The sequence below is a fragment of the Nansenia antarctica genome (assembly GCF_963989245.1).
Source record: "Nansenia antarctica genome assembly, chromosome: 3".
NCBI lineage: Eukaryota > Metazoa > Chordata > Actinopteri > Argentiniformes > Microstomatidae > Nansenia > Nansenia antarctica.
Genome location: NC_137688.1, coordinates 52,501,135 through 52,517,061, shown reverse-complemented (window position 1 = coordinate 52,517,061; position 15,927 = coordinate 52,501,135). Strand labels below are relative to the sequence as shown.

Sequence of the window (15,927 nt, the reverse complement as noted above, 5' to 3'; positions counted from 1 at the left end):
AGTACAGCGATTAGTAGTAGTATTGTTCTACTGTAGTATTGAGCTAGCTAGCCAGCTACATAGTCATTAGTGCACGTCAATCATATTGGACAACAAAGCGCTATTAGATGCAATCCTTTTTTTTCCTCCAAAATGTTGGCCCACCACTTCTGATATATTAAAAAAGTTGAGAGATGGCTGTGGAAATGTAACCACTCTCAAATGTATAGACAGGTCTGAATGCAAGGACTAACAGCCCATGATATTGAAGTTATAGTCTTAATCATATGTCATAGGTTTACACGATTTATTTACAAGAAACATTGTTTACAAACAAAGTGGTAAAACAACCATATGTTGGGCTATTATAGGGTAAGCCTCAGATGTCATTAGGATTAGGGACATACTTGGTTGTTGTGTGAGAACACATAATATTGGCTTTTTAAAATAATCGATTAATTTGCTCTTCATTTTCTCTTCATTTGGTCTGTGTTTAGAAACACTGGAGGAAAAGGTTTCTGGGATAACAATGAGCTGATAGTTCTAAATAGTCTTCAAGAAGAGGTTGCAAAAGAAAGAGGTTGATCGGAAGATGCCAAGAAGAAAACAACAGAATCCACAACCTGTCAAGTGTAAGTGCAGACAAGAACATTTCTCATCAATTCCTTTGTCCTTGTCCTCTCCACCTTGGCAGCAGACAGTTCAGTCCCTCTTCTTGTCAGTCTCCGCATTCACTTAGCTTGAGGCATTATATAAAAAATGAAGGAAAAACACCATTATCATCATCATCATCATCATCATCTCCTCTCGCTCGCACACACACACACGCGCACACACACACACACACACACACACACACACACACACACACACACACACACACACACACACACACACACACACACGCACACACACACACACACACACTCTCTCTCGCTCGCTCCATGTGTCAGACATACATGAATATTGCCACTAGAGGGCAGCATGATGGCAGGAAACTCAAGAGGCTCCTTCTACTGGGCTGTCTTGCTGTCTGAAAATGACCAATGTTTCCCTTGAAGAGTAGCAGCTGTGTATGAAGGGTGTTTGTTCCATTAAAGCCTGAGAGAACCAGTTAGAATTCCCAGAACTGCAGTCACTGCAGTATAAAGCTGTCTGATTCAATTGATATTCCAATTTACAATTGGGGAGAACATGTTGGAGATAAGAGAGATTTAACAAGATGTTATTGATTAGGGAGATTTATAAAGATGTTGTTATTTATTTATTACATTTATTTTTAAAATGTGTTATAGGTTGTCTCCAACATAATATACAGCATTGTCTAGTTCCTTTTTTTGCAATTCAATATTAATATAAGTGCAGCTCACCAATCTAGATGCAAAAAAACAGTACTTAACTTTTTTTTCACTACATAATATGCTATGGTTAGTGCCCATGTCCTCGATAGTCCTTAGACATGTTTTTAGTAGGGATGCACCAAAATGAAAATTCTTGGCCAAAACCGAAATTAAGGAAACGTTTGGCCGAATAACGAGTGCAATATTTTTTTTCATTAATTAAATTATTAATACAATTAAATACACATTGCTATTTTTAATGCTTGTATGCTTATCCATGTAAACTGTAAATTGATAATCATACAAATTACGTGTTTGAAATTGTATATATTTTTACTTATGTAATATTTCCTAATTTCATGAAAGATGTAACAATTGTGACAGCAGCTGGTGAAAGGGGGAACAAGTCACCAATCAAAATGTTCAGACATCTATTTTGAAAAACGGAAATACATTTCAACATTGTTGAAAATCATATCACACTCTCTAGGCAAGCCAACATATTGCAATGGATTTGGTGAGTAATCCCCACTGCTACCTAGTTAACTATAACACTACTTTACATTGTTAGCAGGCTCACAAAACAAGCTGTGTTAGTTGACTGATGTGTGTGTCATTGATTTTCACTGAAATATGAACACTGAAATATGTATTAAAATTGTTCTAAATATAAGTCTGAACATTAAATCGGCTGCCGGCTTGTTACCCCTTTCACCAGCATCTGCTTGATCCCATTAGTTTCCAGTGATCGCTTGGCTCGTGCTTTTATTTTGAAGTCACATAAACGGAAGTCTTAGGGCCGATCCCAATTCCCTTTTCTACCCCTACGGCTCGTTTTCGAGTGTCACTCGATTCGAAGGCCTTGCCTTCGAATACGTCACAAGCCCTACCCCTTCAAATCTCAGCCCTTTGAATTGGGACAGCCCTTCACGGCGCCTACGTCATCAACAGTGGTTTGACGCGGTACGGGTGACGCGTTGTGTTGCCGGCGAATTCTCACATCTCGCAATGCCTTCAGCTGTGTTTATTTCTGTTGCGTGTGCTATAAGGATCTTTTTTCGTTTGTTATCAACACACTGTAGTTAGACGTTCCTTTTTTTAGTCTCTTCCGTCAGCGATGTATTTTTTGTGGACATCGCAATAATGACAATGAATGACTCCAACCAAAACACAGAGTATTAACCATCTGTCAGCGCACAATGTTCCTCCAAAGATACCTGTGACTCAATCCTCAGCCACCACATACACACGAGTCCATCAGTAGTCATAAAGCGTTGTCCAAAAATCACGTTACCAAGCGCCTTTCTCAGAACAATTCGTCGTCTAGAATCCAAAAATCAATCCATCATAGTGGTGGTCAAAAACGTAGAAAGAGGATCTCTTGGGGACACGGACACATTTGCCCGTGAAGGAGAGATGACAAATAAGCGGAAACATTTCTCAGTAGAGTCGAACGGTGATAGATCATCATCCTTTACGCGTATCCTTAACTGTTACATTTCGCGTGTCATATGCCATCAGACATGGAAATATGTCAATGCGCGGCTGTCATGCACAAATCAGCTTGTAACGTTAGACACACTTATATCGGAATGATAACGTTTTGTTGTTGTTGTGCTTGTTATAAAGAAAAGGTCTATAATGCATTGAAATGAATGATACAACCCATTAATAATATTACCTAATAACAACTGCTCGGATTAGATTGCGGGTGGAAATAGGTCAAAATGCGCATCATGTAGTCAGATGAACGTTTGATAGATAACTTTACATATGTGTACCATCATCCGCTGTCAAACGCCACAGGTAATAATTGATTTAAGACTGTAATCTCTGAAATGCTCGACTGTCATGCAGCGTTGCGTTACTGTAACGTTAGACACAGCACCGACATAAAAGCGATTTTTGGGTTAAGCTTGTTATAAATAAAAGGTCTATAATGCATTGTAATGACATTAAACTAAGACAATACGATGGTTATCATAATTTTTCAAATCTTTATTAATAAGTAATTACAGAGAAAGTAAAATGACATTTCCGCATTGAATAGAGCGACATAAGATTTCTGTAGATGATTCGCAATGCATCCTGGTATCAAGGGGTAGCGTACCGTTAGCCCTTCGAAGCTAGTGTGGTCCTGAAATCCCTCGAAACGAAGGGATAGTTAGCCCTCCCCCTTACCCCTAGCCCTCGATGAAATATGAATTGAGACAGCCCTCGCCCTAAACGTGAACGCGCAAATCGAGCCATAGGGGTGAAAACGAAGGGCTAGGGGTGAATTGGGATCGGGCCTTATTGTCGGAATGTGCCTCTCGTTGTCGTTCAGAGAACAGATGCCAAACTGCCGACATGTTTGCTGTAATTATATGACTTGGCAGTAGGCAGTCATCACTCAATGCTCATCTCATTCACAGAGCAGGATGGGTTGCTTGCACTGTTTGATCGCGTCATAAAACGTCTTGTATTCAGTAAACATTCAGTCTTTTCACACATTCGGCCGAACGCTTTCTTTTTTCTTTTTCTTTTTTGCTATTTTCGGCTGAATAATTTCAGTGGCTGAACTTTCGGTGCATCCCTAGGTTTTTTAGCAAAAACTAGGCTAATTCTTACAGAAATCATATGAATTAATACCCACTCCATGAGTATGTTTTAATGCATTCTCATTTTGCAAAGCTTCTAGGACAATTCCTAAAGTTATGCTTCTGTGGCACTTCTCTTGACATTCTTTTTGACATTTTCCATCTTCTTTGTTGACATCAGTGGGTATGAGTAGAAGAAAAAAGTAAACAAGTAAACTTTCTTATGTTCCCATGGGGTGACACATTGCGCATGGAATCCGTTATTGACTTTCTTATCTTCTTTCCTACTGCAGTGGATTCTGAAGATGGTGTAGCTCCAGGAAGCCTTAGCTTGGAGACAGATTTCCTTCTGGGACACGACCTTGAGTTTGGTGATGCTGACAATGACAAGATCCTAGGCCTGGAGAAGTACTCAGGTTGGTCATGACCATTCCAACATTCTATCTGTATTATATCTGAGTGAGCAGGCCTATCTCCTGGAATGTTCTATCTGTATTATAACTGAGTGAGCAGGCCTATCTCATGGAAGGTTCTATCTGTATTATAACTGAGTGAGCAGGCCTATCTCATGGAAGGTTCTATCTGTATTATAACTGAGTGAGCAGGCCTATCTCATGGAAGGTTCTATCTGTATTATAACTGAGTGAGCAGGCCTAGCTCCTGGAAGGTTCTATCTCTATTATAACTGAGTGAGCAGGCCTAGCTCCTGGGAGATTCTATCTGTATTATAACTGAGTGAGCAGGCCTAGCTCCTGGAAGGTTCTATCTGTATTATGTCTGAGTGAGCAGGCGTGGCTCCTGGAAGGTAGGCCTGGATGTCGGTTTCTTCTTCTTTTCTCTTCTTTGGGGTTGTGAGGTATGATTGGGCTACTGTTGGATACCAGTTAAAGTAAGAACTTAATTGATCAACGTATCTGTTATTAGGCTGAGCTTGTAGGCTAACTGAAATGCATCAAACAGTTCATTATCACAAGTGCTGTTCATTTAAGAATGAAAATTGACTATTGTTTGGATAAAGTTATGAAAGATTGCATTGATTGTAATGAAAAGAGTAATTGTAGAATAGTTTTGATTCCTTGAATTTAGTTTGCTATTAAGGTAGGCTAATTGATTTTATTTGAACTCTGAATATAATCACGGTACTGTGTCTTCTGCATTGAACAAGCGCCTATGCCTGGCCTATCTGAAGTTGTTTGCAAGATTTTTATTTTTGCTTTACCTATTTGCCATAAGATTTAATTTGGTTGTCCGTAAGCTAGTAATGCGAGCATGTAGTGCATGAAGTGTTCTTTTGTTATATTCTTCAAGAGTGATGACTACTAGTGTATTTTCACTGTCTGTTAAAAGGTTGCAGAACAAATAAAAGCCAGATTTTAGTGTTATGAAAACATTAGGCCTGTAGTTATTGTTGTAGTTACTGAAAATATATATAATAACGCTATGTTGTGTTAGCCTGCTTATAACCCTCACAAACATCATTACTATAAGAAGAGTCTTGCTGTAGTAGCCTAAATCTTTGATTAGATTTACTATAGCAATTGTGAGCATATTTGCATAAAAGCATTATGGAGACTCAGAAGTTCCGAGCTCTCTATCTCTCATTGTAGGGTTCCACTTTTTGTGTGACAGAAAGAGGAATGTACCTACTGCTGAGGCCCATTTCTCCCCCCATGGCTCTTTGTCAGAAAGAAACAATCTGAAAATGGCAGGGGAAAAAAGATGAAAAAGAGCTGTGTCACCATTATTATATAAGGGTCATAAAAAGACGGCCATTATCATCAAGGACACCATTACAGGAAGGCATTTATTTATCATCATCATCATCATCATCATCATCATCATCATCATCATCTACTGCTGCCGCCTCTGCTCCCGCTCCCCCAGTGTCATTATCATCATCATCATCATCATCATCATCATCATCTCCCGTCATCATCATTATCATCAGCCAAGCCATTATAGTCATCATCATTATCATTAGGCTTGGTAATCACCCACCAGGGGTTTCCAAAAGGCTCAATAAAAGGGCAGTCCAGACTCCTGCCCTCGCCACATTCTCCCTCTGCATCTGTGGAGGAAGGTAGCTCTCTTCTGGTGCGTTTACTTCGCTGTGAGAGAAGGCCATTTCACACACACACACACACACACACACAGAGAGAGAGAGAGAGAGGAGCATAGAGGCCTGGTCAGTGTGCCTGTTTTCTTTCTTTCTTTCTTTCCTTCCCTTCGGGGGCCTACAACGAAGGGCTATCTTTTTCTTTCACCTCTTTTTTGGCAGAACGGTGAGTATGAAAACAGAAGGTTCTTGGAAATGTGAATGATTCTTTAGTAGAGATGGGGTTGTGTTTGCCTTTCAACTGATATGCTTCCAACTGAATGTTAGGGCTTCTGAGGTGAAGTCCAGCGCTTTCTTGTGCGGAAAAAAGTGTTATTCGTTTTCCAGTATTTGAAAGGTTGTTTTTGTGAGTCGTTTTTGTGATTGCACTGTTGAGGATTTCGTAAAATAGCCCACCGTGTCAAATATTGGATGTTTAGTTTGAATCGTCACACAGTACTCAGCACATCTGTTTTGGTTTAGTAATTTCTCGGTCAACAGAACAGGGAAGAAAGGATGGTTCTAATTTCTGTTAGATCAAAAACCTACAGAAAAGCTTATTTAGGTATGGTATACTGTAGTTTAGTCATTCATACCATAATACCATAATAATCTGAATATTTTTGATATTGTTCAATAAAATGTCACTCCAAAAAATGTAATGGCCAACAATGGTCTCAATCTAGGACAATGCTTTGCTATGAAGGTCTTTCTTAGTTCTATTTATTTATTTTTATTTTTATTTTTTAATTGGCTGCAATTTTACCATGTACGAATTCATACATGCATTCCATTCATTCTAATTCTTCTTACTGGGCTTATGTGGTATTATGTTGTAAGTTACCCAAGTACAAAAAGTAGGCTATGTATTATCATGTGGTCATAATGTATTGTATAACAACTTTTATGTCTGTTATAACAAAGCAATGACACATGATCATTCTTGGCTTTCAGTAAGATGCATGTTCATATTCTCCTGCATTGTAAACATGTTTCATGGTATTGACTCTTATCCTGTGACACCACAAATGCTCCTAAGTCCTGTTGTGTCTGACTGTGTCCCTGCACAGACGCCGTAGCAGCTGAGATTGGGTTCTCTGTGTACCCTCTGGGTGATGAGGAGGAGGAGAACTCTGCCTACAGCCAACTCAGCATGGAGAGCGACGCAGACAACCCACGCACCGTCACTGTGAATGCACGGGAGGAGGGAGGCGCAGCAGCCAAACCCGAACCCGCCTTCCCCCCCTTCTTCTCTTGCAGGGGCTGTGGCCAGCTCCGGGACGACCCTGGGATGACCCTGGGGCCAGGCATGGACCTCGTGGCGCCCTACTGCTTGAGGTGCTGCAAAGGAGGAGGCAGGGATGCCAAAGCGGGGGACTTCGGCGCATCCTTTGGAATTGTGGGTGGGATGCGCTCCGACTCTCTTTCGCGGGGGGGCAGCGACGAAGGGGGAGATGGTATGGATGAGAATTTGATGGGCGAGGACGGCCCGTCAAAGCTGAACTCGTGCCACCTGTGTGGCTTCTCCTCGCGGTACGCCAACCACGTGAAGCGGCACATGAAGACGCACAACGGAGAGAAGCCCTACAACTGCCCCCTCTGCACTTATGCCTCCGCCCAGCTGGTCAACCTGCAGAGGCACTTGCGCATCCACACGGGGGAGAAACCCTACAAGTGTGACCGCTGCGCCTTCGCCTGCAGTTCCCTGGGCAACCTGAAGAGGCACCAGCGGATGCACGTGCCCTCTGCAGGGGGGGCGGCCATGGAAGCACCGCGACCTGCCGTGGCGACCCAGGAAGTACCCCGACCCGCCGGCGGTCCCAATAGCCTCAAGAGGCCTGGGTTTGGTCAAAGAGCTCTGGAGGTGGAGTCCAGTGCCTCAGTTGAAGGTACTTACTCACATGTAGTTTTCCCTTCCCGTTTGATTAGAAACATTTTAACCTAGCCAGTGTTTCCCCTACCATTGCCTTGCCGCCCCCCCAACGGAACCACCCGCCCCCCTAAGAAAGAGGAATTATTACGGATGTAAACACCAAACATCTGACAAGCAGGCTAAAATATCTGCATTTTTTAAACGCACCCAACCCGAATCTGGCGAGTGGCAAGCCCATAGGCTCGTTGGTAAGATTAGTCTCGCATAGTCAAACCTATCTCCACACTTCGTTTCGCACTGTGCCGCGCTGGAGATTAATACAAGATTGTGCGCGAGTGTGCGCGAGACGAGTGTGTGTGCGCGCGACGCGAGAGAGTTTTTGCCGGGTGAGATGTCTGCAGATGAAAGTAAGCAAGTTGAAACGTTAGCAAATATACTTGCTGAGTGTTCTGACAGAGAACGTTGGTTAAAATTGGTCGTTATTATTGTGACTAGAAAGTGTGTGACTATAATTCCATGGTGTAAATAGTCAAAGAACTAGCAAGCTAGCTAGCTAGCTCAAAGGTGATGAGATGAGCTAGTCTGCTGCACACTTGCCAGCTAAAGAGCTAACTGGATGCACTTGACTTTATTATTTTAGTTAAAGTAGATATACAATCTTTCTTATTCTGCTAGAATTGGGCTTCATGGTAATACCATAATGGCATATTTACAGTACATGGACAGTGGATTGAAGCATTGGAAATGTCTGTTTTTTTATAGTTGGACATGATCTTTTTTCAGGTGAGAGAGTAATGTCAAAATTACATTATCTGACTGCATTGCCCACAGCAATCCAAAATCAAATATAATTATGTTATAAATTGATATGGATCAATTTATACCTCTTATTAGATTAGAAATACTAAATAATGTTATGTTTGCCTTTTGGTTGACAGCAAAAGAGGGAGAGGAGGATAGAGAGGGAGAGAGGAGGATAGAGAGGGAGAGAAGGAGAGAGAGCAGGATGGTGTCGGCACACCAGAGAGAGAGAGACAGCAAGAACCAGGTGAGAAAGTGGACAGGTAGTCAAGACCACATAAGTAGCCTTGTGAACCGATGGTTCTGGAGCGGCCCATAGGGCCCATAGGGCAGGAGCCTATCTCCTGTTTCCGTAGCGTGAGGCGGCTTGATGTACAAGTACACCCCCTGGACATGACGCTGGTATGTCGCAGGGTCTTACCCCCTGGGGGGGGGGGGCATGCCACGGTCCATGCCACCCCCCATGCCACCCCCCCAAGGCAGCAAACCTAGGGGAAACACTGCTAGCTATGTGAAACATTTGTATGCTTTTTGACAGCATTATTTAACCTTGGTGTAAACTGTTATCTGGTCTCTTTGCAGAGGCTGTCAGATCCGAACAGAACCTGCTCGTGGGCAGCCACAACAGCCACAACAGCCACAACAGCCACAACAGCCACAACAACCACAACAGCCGCAGCAGCAGCAACAGCAGCTACCTGACAGGTTTCAACAGCCTGAGGGGCGTGCCACCACAAGAGCGCCAGCCTCAGAGTCTCCTGGAGGTGGCCGGCGGCAGGACGATGGCGGGTGTAGGGGTAGTGGGCAGCCGGGGCACCCTCCCCCCAATCTTTCCCTACACCTGCCGCCTGTGCGACGTGGTCCTGGAGGACGAGGACGGCACCACGGCCCAGATCTGCGCCAAGTGCACCCTGGACATGCTGACCAAGGACTCCTCCCCCAACAGCCCCGGGGAGCGGGGAGACAAGGTGTACACGTGCTCCGCCTGCCCGTTCCTCACCCACTACCCCAACCACCTGGCGCGCCACATGAAGACCCACAGCGGGGAGAAGCCCTACAAGTGCCCCCAGTGCGACTACGCCTCGGCCCACTTCGACAACCTCAAGCGGCACCACCGCGTGCACACTGGCGAGAAACCCTACAAGTGCCACCTGTGCGACTACGCCTGCGGCAACCTGGCCAACCTGAAGCGGCACCAGCGGGTACACTCAGGTGCCAAGCCCTTCCAGTGTGCTGTGTGCAGCTACAGCTGCAATCAGAGCATGAACCTCAAGCGCCACATGTTGCGCCACACAGGAGAGAAGCCCTACAAGTGCCAGGAGTGCGGCTACACCACGGGCCACTGGGACAACTACAAACGCCACCAGAAGAAGCACGGCCTGCCCACCGAGGGCTGGGTCAAAGTCCAGATGCCCGGCAGCAATGAGGAAGAGGGGGATGAGGAGGAGGAGGAGGAGGAGGAGGAAGAGGAGGGGGTGGAAGTGCAGCCTCAGAGGAAGGAAGGAGAGGTGGGAATGCAGTATATGTCTCGGTAGAGGAGACAGAGGTGGTGCCACTTACATGAGATTGTACAAAAAGACTTGGATGATAAGTAAAAGCTACCAGCAAATCCTTGATTTTTTTTCTTTGTTTCTGAAAGTCCTTATATTGTTTTTTTTGGTTGCGTTTGTCAAAAATCTTCAGTGGCTGCTACTGTATGTAGAATCATGCACAATTATAAAAGATGATGATCGGAATGTTTTGATGCCTTTTGGACAAAGTAGGCAGAGGAAGCTATTCAGAGCCTGTCTACGATTCTCCTGTTGCTGCATTGCATTGTGCCAGACACGTTTCTTGGACGAGTGCTCTACTTCTAGTAATCATGCCTTTATTTTCCACCATATGCTGTTCAACCCCCAACCATGCCCTACATATCCTCCAGACTGTTTCACATTATGCCTTACAACCACTTCTTATTTGCCTACCAACAGTTAAGTGTACTGCTACAACCCTTTGCTACAACTTTACACTTAAACCGCCATCAATCACTACCCAAAATATTTTTGCTCACTATGGACTAAATCCTTATTTGAGATGTGTGTCACCAAGACTTTTGCATAAAAATAAAAATAAATCATGCATTATGTGCATATTTCTCAAATTGGGATTTGGTCTTATGCTAATGCTTATGCTCCAAGCCTTCCTCAACAGAGCCTTCATCCACCCATAGTTTACTAATTATTTTTCCTTTAAGAGCCCTGGGAGGAGATGTGTGGATTGTGTTGCTTTCGATTGCTGTGTGTTATCAACTGTGAAACTAGCCCATTGTTCTTGTCTGTTTGTTTTTACTTGAAGAAGCAAGACGACACGTAGTAAGCATGAGTGTGTCAACTGAATATATATAGCGTTTATTTTTTTAACGTGACTGTATTTCCTCATTAGAAGTGCATATTTTTTAATATATATATAAATAACTTTTTCTTTTCCTATCTGAGGAATTTGTGACGTGTCAGTGGCATTACGTTTGTGGGAGAAAATACAAGGGACCATGATTTCAGTTTTCCTCGAATGAAGTTTATTATTACTATATGCAGTGACATACGTTCAGGTTGCAAAGACGTTATATAACACATTGAAACATTGATCAACCCCAAGGTCCCTCGTGTCCTCTTGTTCTTATGCAGTGGTTTCATAATTGCCTTAAGTATTTTGAAAATAAACACATGGACTTTGTGTTCAGTCAATGTGGGAGATCTGACTGGTGGCGTCGTTTTTTTTGCATACATAATGACTCATTGCCTTAATGTGGAAGTATTATTTAATTTGCATCTAATGTAATAGTTAATGTATAGATTGTCGTCTTTTATTTGAGTACATATTGGTTTCACCATTATGAAATGACCAAAAAAAATGTATACCTAGTTTACCCCCTATTTCATGGCATGAGAGAGCCGTCAATGTCTCGTCTTGATTTTAGGCGTTGTGTTTGCCGTTGGATTCTGCTACTAGTGTCGTGTCAAGGAAGCCATTATGAGGCTGAAAACTTCAGAATCACGGAACATCATTAAAAAGAGTACTGGTGGGGCGCTTAGGTGGCGTAGCGGGTTAAGCGTCGACCATGTAACCGCAGGGTCCCCGGTTCGAATCCGTCCGGGGACATATCCTGCATGTCATCCCTCCTCTCTCTCACCCATCCTTCCTGTCTAATTCTCCACTTTATCTATCAATAAAAATGAAAAATATGAGTGGGACTGCCCCACTCAGGAAAAATTACTTAAAAAAAAGAAGAGTACTGGTGGGGGCGCTTGGTGGCGTAGCACACTAAGGCATTAGCCATGTAATCGCAGGGTCCTTGGTTAGATTCCGGCCATTCTTGACATATCCTGCATGTCATCCCTCCTCTCTCTCACCCATCCTTCCTGTCAATCTCTACTACCTTTATCCCTTTAAAGCAGAGATTCCCCCCCCAAAATAAAAAGAGTACAGAGAGCTCAGCAATCTCAAACAGCCTGATAGGCGAAGGAAGACCTCCAGTGAATGCTCGACCGTAATTAAGAAAGAAAAGAACGATCAGATTGAAATCCAATTTAACATGCATTTAATTTGCTGAAGGTGAGGCTTAATGCAAACAGATCTCAAAACAAACAACTGAAGATGGCTGCAGTACAGGCCCGGCAGACTATCACCTAGTGTCTGGTGGGGTCAATGGGTCACAGACTTCAGGCAGTCATTGCATGCAAAGGATTTGTGACCAAATACTAAACATGAGTGCCTAATTTGGACATTATAATCTTTCCCAATATTTTGGTGCCATGAAATAGGGGGACTATGTATAAAAGGTGTCATTTCTAAATGGTGGAACCAATATGTACACAAATACCCTTAAATAAAAGCTGAGAATCTATACTTCAGTCAACTTCAGTCATTTATTTCAAATCCAAACTGTTGGAGTATAAAGCCAAAATAAAAAAAATGTAAGTCCATATGTAAATAAAGTTATGTGTAATAAAGTGGAATGAAACAGGAAAAAAGTATTGAACACACTAAATGAAATTAATTCAATACTTAGTGGAGAAGCCTTTGTTTGTAATGACAGCTTCAAGGCGCTTTCTGTATGAAGTAACTAATCACCCGCAGTATTCAGGTGTGATTTTGGTCCATTCCTACACAGATTGTCTTTAAATCTTGAAGATTGCGCGGGGCCCTCTTGTGAATCTGGATCTTGAGATGCTTTCACAATTGTTCAATTGGGTTTAAGTCAGGTGATTGACTGGGCCATTCCAACCAGTTGATTTTCTTTCTCTGAAACCAATTGCGAGTTTCCTTTGCTGTATGCTTTGGGTCATTGTCCTGCTGGAAGGTCCACCCACGTCTCATCCTCAGCATCCTGGTACTAGATGGCAGCAGGTTCATCTTAAAAGAGCTTCAAAATGTATTTTTTCAGTAGTGGAGTCTTGTGGGCTGAGCGTGCACAGAGGCCATGGCGGTGGAGTGCATTGCCTACTGTCCTTTCTGTCACAGTTGTACCTGCTGCCTCCAAGTCTTTCTGGAGCTCTTTCCTAGTTGTCCTTGGCTCTTTGGCTACTCTTCTAAGTATCCTTCTGACTCCCTGATCAGAAATATTGCGAGGAGCTCCTGTGCGGGGCCGGTTGATGTTGGAGTGATGTTGCTTCCACTTACAGATAATGCCCCCAATGGTGCTTACTGGAAGATTCAGAAGTTGTGAAATACGCCTGTAGCCAATTCCATTTCCATGTTTTGCAACAATCTGGTTTTGAAGGTCTTGAGACAGCTCTTTGCTTTTACCCATCATTAGATGATTGTCGTGTGGCACCGTGGTACCAATAATTTTTTCCTGTTTCATTCCACTTTATTACACATACTACACAATACTTATTTCCCCCACTGTAAGTCAGTCCATTTACCATCTGATGCTCTGATACTTTCAATACATTCAAGACCAGACTCAAGACGCATATGTTCAGTCGCCTTCGTACAGCATGGCATGGGTCCTCCTGACTAACACTATAGCTGCCTTTTTATTGTCCTGCTTCTCTTCTTTTTTAATAATTATAATTATAACGTATGTATATTATTAGTATTATTATAATAATAATAATAATGATAATAATACATCTGAAATTCATTTTTCAGAAGATGGACAGCCCTGCCAGACGAGGGATGGGGCTGGGGAAAATGTACCCCCTCTCACGTTCAAAAAGCTAGATGGAGCTATTTAGAGCTCAGAGAACACAGACCACTCAAATTCAGTGCTCTAGTCTTTAGTGGTCTTCAACCGGGGGTCCGTGACCCCTAGGGGGTCCGCAGAGGTACTGCAGGGGCTCGCCAATTTCTGTCATCCGCTTGTTAAGTCGTGACGTGTTTCCGGGTCCAACGTTGGCTGAGGCGCTGTCTTCGAAATGCCGAAATAATAATAATTATTAATTATATGTATATAGCGCTTTTCCGAGGCTCAAATACCCTGACAATATGGAGAAAACGGGAAAGTGCTGTGTCCCTTGTTGTATGAATAGATCCGAGTCTAAAAAACGATTAAACTGTCATTCTACCGCTGTAGTTCACAGGTACTCTGGTGGAGGGAATTTCTGGTTTGGACTCGGAAATGGCTAAACGTCACTTTTGACGTCAGACTTAACAAGCGGGTAATAATTGACAACTTTCACCAAAATAATCAGTGAGAATTAAAAAATATAACAAAAATGATATTGAGTAAGGTACAAGCATTAATAGGCAATAATAAGCTACTTTTGACAAAAACAATTTACAAAATAAATGATGCCCATGATTCTATCTAGAGTCTAAGGGTGTACCAGGACCACCATCAGGTTGTATTGCTGTCATCTTTATTGTCTTTATTGTGTTGTTGCATCATAACTATGCCTAAGATTCTCTTTTGGCAGGACCTGTGACCATCCGGATGCAGAACGATGCAAATATAACACTAAATTTATGGACAGAGTGTACGCCGATAATATGCAAGGAATTTTTCCTGGATACATGGTGTACAGGTTTTTGCCCTTGCTTGCTTGCTTTGTGCCGGTGGTCCTTGGCCTCCCCTTGGGGACCGCTGGGTACTGGTAGGCAAACTGGCTAGTAGTCGCTCTATTGGTAGAGGGCTGCAAGGGAATTTTTTCCTGGCTACATAGTATACAGGTTTTTACTTTTGCCTGCTCGCGGCTCTGTCAGTATTGATTGATTGACTGATTGACTGAACATTTTCATTGTGTGAAGCGCATTGAGTTGCATCTTGTAAGAAATGCGCTATACAAATAAAATTTGATTTTGATTTTTTTTTTTTTAACATAACGTCAGCTGGGGGAAAAACACACCTGTCTAGCAAGCTAGGTGTTGGCTAAAACGCTGCAGTTCGGTCTTCATTGCGAAATTAACGTTAATTAATAACTAGCATAACGTTACTAATTTAGTTACTAGTTTGATAATAACAAACCCGCCTCTTTGCTTCTCTATGCGCCGCTATAGGAGAGGAACACAACGCGCTCCTTTACCATTCCGAGGTCAGATGGCTTTCCCGTGGATCAGTATTGGCGCGCGTCTTTGAATTACGCACTCGAGATTCTGGTTGGCCAAAACCGCGCGGAGCTGGCTGCGCATTTCAATGCGCCCTCGCCTGATGTGAAATGCGCAATTGTTGATCACTTGGAGGCACTCGAAAGTCAATTTGAGAAGTACTTTTCTGAGACTGAGTCTTGGAGAAAGCACAAGACATGGATACATGTTATCATTCAAAGACAATGCATCCGACGGCTCAAACCTGACAGCAGCTGAGGAAGATCAGCTGATCGACCTAACCACAGACAAGAATGTGTACGAGTCACAGCCTCTCACCCAGTTCTGGATCCATTGCCAGAAATACTTCCCCCAACTGACAGCAAAGGCCATGGTGAGCCTCTTGCCTTTTGCAACAACTTATCTTTGTGAAAGAGGATTCTCCTCCCTCACCTACCTGAAGAGCAGGTGGTAGGCATACCTTGCTTCCTGAAGCTAAAAGTTTCATTGTTGAAAAATAATAATAATAGAAAATATAAGCCTCATCAAGAACAACAAAAACAATAATAATAATAATAATAATAATAACCAATCATAATTATGCATGAACGTTTTATCAATCATAAACACATACAGTATATGAAAACTAATGGAAGAAGACAAGTCAACACTGTCTACATCATCAAGTCGACACTTTCGGAGGGCCCCAAGACACAATACAAAGACGACAAGTCAGTGGTGTAATTTGGCACC

General features: G+C 42.8%; 1 protein-coding gene across 2 annotated transcripts; it reads left to right on the top strand.

The window, feature by feature from the left end:
* Positions 1-425: 425 nt before the first annotated feature.
* znf513a (zinc finger protein 513a) lies at positions 426-11,324 on the top strand. Of its 2 annotated transcripts, XM_080526562.1 has the most exons (4): positions 426-611; positions 4,192-4,314; positions 7,064-7,882; positions 9,250-11,324. In XM_080526562.1, the coding sequence occupies exons 1-4, from the start codon at positions 572-574 to the stop codon at positions 10,200-10,202; spliced, it is 1,935 nt and encodes a 644-aa protein (XP_080382688.1). In that variant the 5' UTR covers positions 426-571; the 3' UTR covers positions 10,203-11,324. The 2 variants fall into 2 exon arrangements, with proteins under 2 accessions (XP_080382688.1, XP_080382687.1); XM_080526561.1 differs by lacking the exons at positions 426-611; positions 4,192-4,314 and adding an exon at positions 6,249-6,558.
* The last annotated feature ends 4,603 nt before the right edge of the window (positions 11,325-15,927 follow it).